At 41.4% G+C, this 9,524-nt stretch overlaps 1 protein-coding gene across 1 annotated transcript; it reads left to right on the top strand.

Moving 5' to 3' along the window:
• Positions 1-4: 4 nt before the first annotated feature.
• On the top strand, positions 5-2,522 carry LOC102728761 (olfactory receptor 10D1B-like; the record flags this gene model as incomplete). The annotated part of the gene is given in 2 exon segments (XM_031037779.2): positions 5-596; positions 599-2,522. Coding segments are annotated over 2 exon segments (843 nt in total), but the record flags the coding sequence as incomplete, so codon positions are not given.
• Positions 2,523-9,524: the final 7,002 nt, after the last annotated feature.

The raw sequence follows: 9,524 nt of genomic DNA, 5'->3' as shown, positions 1-9,524 counted from the left end.
TTTGGGCTTCTACATCTTCACTCTTATGGGGAACCTGCTCATCCCCCTGGCAATCGTCTCCTCCACTCGGCTCCACCCTCCCATGTATCTTTTCCTGTGCCAATTGTCAGTGTGTGACATACTTTTCCCTTCTGTGAGTTCCCCCAAGATGCTCTTCTACCTTTCAGGGAACAGCCGGGTCATCTCCTATGCAGGCTGCGTGTCCCAGCTCTTCTTCTACCATTTCCTGGGCTGTACGGAGCGCTTCCCGTACACAGTGATGGCCTATGACCGCTTTGTCGCCATCTGTTACCCTCTGCGCTACACGGTGACCATGAGCCACAGAGTGTGTGCCATCCTGGCCGTGGGGACCTCCTTTTTTGGTTGCATTCAGGCCACCTTTCTAACCACTCTCACCTTCCAGTTGCCCTACTATGGCCCCAATGAGGTGGACTATTTCTTCTGTGATATCCCGGTGATGCTGAAGCTGGCTTGTGCTGATACCTCAGCCCTGGAGATGGTGGGGTTCATCAGTGTGGGCCTCATGCCCCTCAGTTGCTTCCTTCTCATCCTCACCTCCTACAGTTGCATTGTCTGCTCCATCCTGCAGATCCGCTCCGCAGAGGCCAGCGCCGTGCCTTCTCCACCTGCAGTGCCCACCTCACTGCCGTCTTGCTTTTCTACATGCCAGTGGTCCTCATCTACCTCAGGCCAACCCCAAGCCCCTGGCTGGATGCAACCGTCCAGATCCTGAATAACCTGGTCACCCCCATGCTGAAGCCCTTGATCTACAGCCTCAGGAATAAGGAAGTAGAATCATCTCTGAGGAAGGTGCTGCTTCACTTGGGCTTCCGTCCTGAGCAGTTGTAGGTAGAGAACACTAGCTAAGGCCTCAACGGTACTTGGTAGCTTCTATAACAATTTTATGGGGTTCTCACAAATATTTTTGAGTCAGAAAGCACAGGTATTGTTATGAATATCTCCATTTTACAGTGTGGGGACTAAGATTCCAAGAGCTTAAAGTGACTTGTCAAGGGACACATGAGGAGTGCGTGGCAGAATGAAGACTCCAGGGTGGGTGTTCTGACTCTGGGACTTGTGCTCTCTTAAGGATCTCATGCTGCTGATGAAGGAAGGAGGGAGCTCTCCCCAGGAGGCAGAACAACCCGGACCTTCCGCTTCCCAGTATTAATGTCCTGCCTCCTCCTACATCCCCTCTTCCTCTTCTTTCCCCCTCACCCTGGCACTTCTTCCCGCAGTGATTGTCTCCTCAAATGCTTGCATCGGTGAAGCTCTACTTTTATTGGTCTAGGAGTTGTTGAAAGAAAATGGGACGGGTGCATGCCTGAGGCTTCAAGTGACACCCTACAAAAACATAAAGAAGTTGTGCAAAGAGAAAGTCTTCTGGCTGAGGCGGGTCTCTGAGTGAAGCAGAGATACTGACTGGTGTACTGTTGGCTACAAACCCTATCTGCTGAGCTGAGACCTGGGAGCAGGCTCTGGCGGTGGAAGTGTGGTACATGGATGAGAATGTGGAAAGGACAGATGGGGGAATCCACAGAGGGTGGACTGTGCTGTGATTCCCTTTGGACTTGGCTTTGTATTGCTCACCACAACCAGGGGGCGATGCTGGGTCCACACTATCATTGTTTTGTGTCTTTGTTGTCTCTGTTTACCGAAGGAGTTGGAGTTTGGTCCCCATTCCTACATTTCTTCACTTATTGGCTGAAATATGCTAAGAATGAAAAAATGCACTGTTTCAATACAGTGAACTATTGTTTTTATGACTGAATGCAATGAGGACAATATTCACCTTGGGGAATACAGTTGATATGAAGTTTCTTCTCACAGTGATGTAGAGAGAGAAGGCCACAGGGAGGATGGTAATGGAAGAGGAAGGGCAGAAGCAGAGAGACCAGCTCTCTTTTCCTGTCTGTACTTCTTACAATGAGGGAGCAGCCAAGGAACCTGCCAGACATGTCTAGCGCCTCTGGGTCTGAGCCTTCCGCCACTGGGTTGAGCCAACACCTGTTCCTGTGGCAGAGGCAAACTCTGGCCCACTCTCTTCTCTTAAGCTCCTAAAATCCCTCTCAGTGCTATTTCTCCCTTGCTTCTCAGTAAATAAGAGCCTAAAGGGGAAGGCAGAAATATGTCTGAAGTTATTTCAAATCTAGTGGATCCCAAACCCTTCTCAAGCCTCTCTGAGTCCGTTTGAAGATCTTTTCCCTTTCCTCAGTTTCCTGGTTGTAGCTGCTCAGGTCATCAAAATAAAATAATTTGGTAGAGTAAAAGATAAGACCAATTCCCTTTTATTTTCACTCATTCAGATGTCATTTGAGGAATAACTCTGTGCTAGGGGTGGGGAATGCAGAGCTGAACAAGACATGATTCTATCTGAATGAAGTCAGAGTCTGCTGGAGAAAATAAACAGATTTACAACTAGTTAGAACATCCCATGATAAATACTGTGACCAAGGTATGAAATAAGGCAGAAAATGTGAGTACATTTTTCTGGGACTGGGAAAGGACCTCCTCTGTTTGTTCCCCACCCCCCTAGATGAAGAATAATTTTACAAGAAGAAGCAGCACACTTCTCAATTTTTTGTTTTGTGTGCGTGTGCACGAGCATGTATGTATGAGGGGTGGTGGTGGTGAGAGATCATTCCTTGGGTGGGTATCTCTTAATTATTTGCTATCTATGAGTTCTTGCAGGAAAAATAAAATTAATTTCACCTGTTTTTAGGGTTCTTTCTCCAGCTCAGCTCTTTGTTCCTAGGTTGGAGGTGTCTTGCACAAAAGGACTCTATCTCTGTCTCCTGAAACAATTGACCTCTCTGTTGTCCCCGGGTTCTGAGAGATGCTGGCAGCTCTCATGTCTCCAGGCTATGTCCAGCATCTTTCCACTTAAGCAGGAGCCTAGCCCGGGGTCTGGAGGCCCAGGTTGGGTCTGATGGTGGAATGAGACTTTTCTGTATTCTATAATTAAAGGGATAATGTAAGAAGAATTTGAGGAAAAAAATGTCAATTTGTGAAACCCCAAATCAGGTAGACCCCTTAGCAGAATATTTAATCCCCAGGGGCTGAGAAAAGACAGAGAATCAAGATTCAAGAGCAGGGAGGCCAAAGAAGAGCAAGAATTTTAAAGGAGAGTTTCAGAGAACATTTGGAGCAGAGAGGGTTACAGCAGCAATGTCTCCTAAGACACTGGATTCAAGCATGGTCTAGGAGTGGCATCCGAGACCTGACTCCAGGTGGATTCTAGATTCTTTTTTTTTTTTTTTAAGGATTTGAGAGAGAGAGAGTGAGAGAGAGACCATGAGCTGGGGGAGAGGCAGATGGAGAGGGAGAGGCAAACTCCCCGCTGAGCAGGGAGCCTTACTCAGGGCTCAATCCAGCACCCTGGGATCATGACCTGAGCCGAAGGCAGATGCTTAACTGACTGAGCCACCCGGGCGCCCCAGATTCTAGATCCTTTTGAGGCATCCCTGTACATCCCAACCCTTTTTGCGACATATCATTGTAGTCTCCAATCACTGTTCCTTTTGGCTCCTCTCTAAATTTGTTATATAACCAATTGCCTGTTGTGCATTTCACCTATGTATTTTGTTTTACCTATAGATCCTGGAGAGAGAAACTATGATGTGGGCATCAAAAGTGGACACCTGTGACATAGACACTTGGCAGTGGTGCTGAGGTGATGGTTCTCACCTGGCTTGGGAGAATTGTGAAGACAGGTGTTCAAAGGAGTGTTCACAGGAGTAGAGCCCCATTCTGTGTATTTCTTGCCCTCCTTGGGACCCTGCTGATTTGTTCTCAGATTGGTTGAAATGAATATATAGTCAAAGATTAATGCCTTCATCACTTGATTTGCAGTTTTTGATGGGTCAAGAACACTGGCTTTACTTTTACAAAAATAATTATCCAAGCTAAGAGAATAGTATTATTTATGTTTTGCTAGTTCATTTGGGGTAAGGAGAACAATAGTGCCTGTGGTTATTGGAATGCTAAATTGGTGAGACATAACCTAGTGACAATATCAAATGACATCATCATCAATGACAACATCAAAAAGACATCATCATCCTGTGGGACATATTTTTACAGTGTTTTTATTAAATAGTAAACCATTAGAAAATAATGTTTATTAAAAATATGTAAAGTATAAGGAACTCTGATATAATGAACACCTGGGTCCTACTACCTAGTTTAAGGAAGAGAGCAGTGTCAGTGCCTTGGATGTTCTCAGTAGACCCTAGCCCGATTCCATACTCTCACCCCCTCTAGAAGTCATCACTCTCCTGAATTTTGTGCTTATTAATCTCTTGTTTTTCTTTAAGTTTTACCCTATATGTTTGTGTCTCTCAATGCCATATTACAAGTTTTTGAACTTAATATTAATTTAATTCTATTGAAATTTGCTGTTTTCACTTAAATGTTACTCTTTCGACATTTACGTCTTTGCACATGTCTGAAATTAATTCATTACTGCCAAAGTGCAAATTCCATTGTGTGACTCTATCAATGTTTATTTTCTGTTGTTGTTTTTATTTATAAATAAATGTGAATTTCCAGAATATAAGAATCCTTTTCTTTTAAACAGCCAAAATGTTTTGGTGGGTTTTTTCTACTTTTCAATATATATAGATATGACACAGGGATACCATCACCAGCCTCTCTTTAAGACTTCCTTCTATAGGGAAAAGAGAAAATGAAAATTTTATTTAGTTTGGATTTTCCCAAAAGCAGACTCTGAGACAAAGGTTTGAGAATAAACAATTTTTTTTTTGGAAGATTATTCCAGAAAACATGATAAAATAGAGGGAAAGTGACACAGGGAAAGAACAGTCAATTAAACAAGTGTCAATGAATGGGTTACCACTGTGAGGAACTGGGGCTCAATTGTGCCAGGAATTCTCTGAAAAATGGTATATAACAACCTCCAAGTTGTCCTACTGAGTTGCAAAAGAATCTGGGGGTATTATTATACCAATTCCTGCCCCACATTGGTTGGTGGATGTTCTTGGGAGCATTAATTATGTGTCTGGCCTGCTCCATATATGTAGACTCAAAAAAATTCCTTGGCCAGAGACTACTCCCAGGCAGAAGACATGGGGAATCCGCAGGACCTAAGGACACTTTCTGAAGGTGACCTCTGGAGTGGGGTAAGGGGATACAGACTGAGGTCCTAAGAAATGTTATGGTCATCATTGTTTCACTTCTAAACTAGTATCTTTCCAAAATGCAAACCACTCTGCTTCTTTAGGATCTCCAATTGTTTGTTGTTTATAGGTTGAATTACAATAACTTAGTAACTTAGTAAAGGATCTGTAGAATTTACAATCAGATCCAACCTACCTCTTTAATCTCCTCAAAGCCATACATTCACCCAGCAACACATACATCTCTCTCACACACACTCTCCTTTCTAGCTAAACTGCCCTTGCTATTCCTTAAAGGTACCTCTTTACATTATTTGTTGTCTTGTTCTTTTAACAAACACATATGTATTGAGTAATTACTATGCTAAACACTGAAGTTACAAATATCTGTAAGTCATATTCTTAAGAAGCTTATAGATAAACATGAGAGGCAGATATATACATGATTAAAGTAAAATATAATAAAAAGAGAGAGGGAAACAAACATAAGAGACTCAATGATAAAAACAAACTGAGGGTTCTAGAGGGGAGGGGGTGGGGGGATAGGTTAACCTGGTGATGGGTATTAAGGAGGGCACGTTCTGCATGGAGCACTGGGTGTTATACGCAAATGATGAATCATGGAACACTACAACAAAAACTAATGATGTAATGTATGGTGATTAACATAACATAATAATAAAAAAATGTATTTGCCAGATCAATAGCTGCATGCCAAGTGCCAAAAGAGGGGCTAATCTGCACCAATAAAGGTAATTGTTCATTTAAAAAAAAAAATTGAGGGTTGATGGGTATTAAGGAGGACACTTATTATGATGAGCACTGGGTATTGTATGTAAGTGATGAATCACTGAATTCTACTCCTGAAACCAATATTGCACTGTATGTAAACTAACTAGAATTTGTATAAAAATATGAAAAAATATAATAAATATTTAATGAAAAATATAAAATAGACTAGTAAAATGAAAACAGAAATGACTAATCCTGTAAAGATGTTGAAGAAGTTTCTAAAAAAAATTTCAAGTATACTCATTCATAATTTTGTGCCTTTATAAATATATTCTCTTCTCTTGGGATGCCTTTCCCTGATTCCTCTGCTCGAAAAACTTCTACTCATCCTTCAAAACCCAAGCTGAACAGTAATTTTCTTTGTGAAATTTCTTTATCTCAGACACAAGTTCTTATTTTTCTGTGTTTCAGTTTTATATTATGACATAAAGTATTAATTCATCATGTGAGAAAAAGATTGACAAAGTGACCCTAAAGGGTAACAGCTAACTAGGTGCAGAGAGGTAAAGAAAGGGAGACAGATGGGTACTTAGAGTTCAAAACTATCCAACCCCTCATTTGTTGCACTAATAAATCAAAATGTGACTTCTAGATGACATTTTTAAAAAGATTTACTTATTTGGGGCACCTGGGTGGCTCAGTTGGTTAAGCATCTGCCTTAGGCTCAGGTCATGATCCCAGGATTCTGGGATCGAACCCCTGCATCAGGCTCCCCACTCAGCAGGGAGCCTGCTCTCCCACTCTTCCCCAATCATGCTCTCTCTTACTATCTCTGTCTCTGTCTCTCTCTCATAAATAAGTACAATCTTTTAAAAAAATTATTTATTTTATTGGAGAGGGAGAAAGAGAGTGTGTGCGCAGTGAATAGGGGGGAGGGGCAGAGGGAGAGGGAGAGAGAAAATCTCAAGCAGACTCCATGCTGAGTGTGGAGCCTGACTTGGGGCTCCATCTCACAACCCTGAGATCATGATCTGAGCTGAAATCTGGAGTTGGCCACTCAATGGACTGAGCCACCCAGGGGCCCTCTAGATTACATTTTATTATTGGCTCAGTCTATATACATTGTTAGATGTTATTAAGCATCTGCTAGGAACAGACTCATGCTCTACTTTGAGAAAAATAGTACTAGTTTATGCCAACAGAAGTAACAGAATCAGACAAATGTGGTTTAAATTTTACCTTAACATGTATGCACTTTATGTCTTTTAAAAAGTTACTTAACTAACTTGAATTGCTATATTTTAATTGGTAAATGGCAGTATTTAAGCTTACCTCATTGAATTGTAAACACTGACTTGGATGTTTCTTTAAATCGCCCTACAACTGTATCTTGAACATGATAAATATGTTACCCTTCCCTTTTTGTTTCTTAAAAAATGCATTTCTTTAATTAAAAAATAGACAATAGAAAAGCAGTGTTCAGTTTACAAGATTTTTCTTTGGAAACAATTCTTCAAGAATATTAGTGGCAAGGAGCAGTGTTTAAGAACAGTGTTTGAGAATGTGCTGGGCTTTGTAGCCAGACAGATCAGGGTTTAAGTCCCCTGAAGGCCACTTGTCATTTGTGTGGGTGTTAGGCAAGGTCTCTTCACATGTATTTTGAGGAGGATGTAAGTACCCAACTCAGGATCACCGTGAAGGTAAAATGGTGTTATCCATGCAAAGGGTCTTAGTGGAGGGCTTAGCATAGAATAAGTACATGGTAATAGCCAATACTGTGTATAATATGACATTTTAATTTAATACATTCATTTCATACATTATTTTTTAGTTATGTAATATTTTGGCTTGAGGCAAAATTGATGAGGCTCTGTTTCTTATTACGGTTCTCACAATTATTTTTGTTCATTTGAAGTCACTGAAATGCTGAACCCTTGAATGTATGATCCCCAAAAGCTGTAGATAATGGAATTAATATCAGAATTACACAGTTTATCTCAACGTAACATCTCTTGGGGCTTTAGCTACAGCTAACAAATTGTAGGCAGATATAAACAATAGACTTATGAAGGAAACCAAACCAAAACAAAAGATCCTGTTCCCAGTTTGCCCCCAAAAGTAAACAAGATACAAAATTCTCAGGAAATACCAGAAATGCTGCTGCTTTTTCTAAATACTACCAGAAACTGAGAATCTGTCAAAGCAATTTAAAAGAAGCGAAAATACAAGAGTAAAGGTTCTATTAGATTGAATGGGACTTAGATGAAAGAAGTGAGCTGATGGATTTATTACATTATAACTGTACATGGGAAGGATAAACTGAAACTTCCATCAGGAAGTGTTTGTGATACCAAGAAAACATAAAAGTTTGTTGTGATTAGCTGAGATTTATAGAGCATTTATGATGTGCCAAACACCAGGCTGGGTCCTCTACATGCCCACCTCAGTCATCCTCATAGTAGCCTAAGAAGTAAGTTTTCCTTATTATCCCTATTTCACAGTTCAGAAATATGAGATTGAGAGCTTGAGCAACCTGGTCAAAATCATACGTGTAGTGTGTGCATGCTCCAGCTAGCATTCAGCCCTAAATGTGTCTCCTCTCTGTCACGGGCTGCGTTGTCTTCTTCCCAAATTCATATACTGAAGCCCTAACTGCCAGCACCTCAGAATGTGACTGTGTTGGGAGGTAGGACCTTTACAGAGGTGATTCAATTTAATGAGGCTGTTCGAGTGGACCCTAATCCAAGGTGACCAGTGTCCTTATGAGATGAGAAAAGCTGGAGACACAGAGACACCAGGGATGCACATGCAGAGAATGACCACAGGAAGGGACAGCAGGAGGATGGCCATCTACAAGCCAAGGAGACAGGCTGAAGCAGATCCCTCTCTGCCCCCTCAGTGGAAACCAACCTTTCCAACACCTAGATCTTAGGTTTCTGGCCTCTGAAACTGTGAGAAAATAAATGTCTGTTGTTTAAGCCACCCAGTCTGTGGTATTTTGTGACCATACCCTGGCCAACTAATACACTTCCAAGCCTAACTCTGCTCTAATGCCCCTCCTCCACAGTGTATACTTGGTGTGACTGATCATAGCACGTGCTTTTTGTGTTCATGCCTATTAACATCATTGTTTGAAACTCAGAAAAATGGTCCTTGTTTCTCAAAGTAGGTAATGGAAAGTTCCCGAAAAGAAACACATTTACAAAATTTTCTTACACTCAAGCTACAAGATTTCTCTCCGGAAGTCATTGAGAAGAGAACTTTTTCTTTCTTTCTTTCTTTTTTTTTTTATTATGTTATGTTAATCACCATACATTACATCATTAGTTTTTGATGTAGTGTTCCATGATTCATTGTTTGTGCATAACACCCAGTGCTCCATGCAGAACGTGCCCTCTTTAATACCCATCACCAGGCTAACCCATCCTCCCACCCCCCTCCCCTCTAGAACCCTCAGTTTGTTTCTCAGAGTCCACAGTCTCTCATGGTTCATCTCCCCCTCCAATTCCCCCCCTTCATTTTTCCCTTCCTGCTATCTTCTTTTTTTGTTTGTTTTTTGAACATATAATGTATTACTTGTTTCAGAGGTACAGGGCTGTGATTCAACAGTCTTACACAATTCACAGCACTCACCATAGCACATACCCTCCCCAA

This window comes from Leptonychotes weddellii, unplaced genomic scaffold (assembly GCF_054177405.1).
Source record: "Leptonychotes weddellii isolate Sample4059 unplaced genomic scaffold, ASM5417740v2 HiC_scaffold_7313, whole genome shotgun sequence".
In the NCBI taxonomy this organism is placed as follows: Eukaryota; Metazoa; Chordata; class Mammalia; order Carnivora; family Phocidae; genus Leptonychotes; species Leptonychotes weddellii.
The sequence above is the reverse complement of the archived record's forward strand: the minus strand, read 5'-3'. Positions and strand labels throughout refer to the sequence as shown.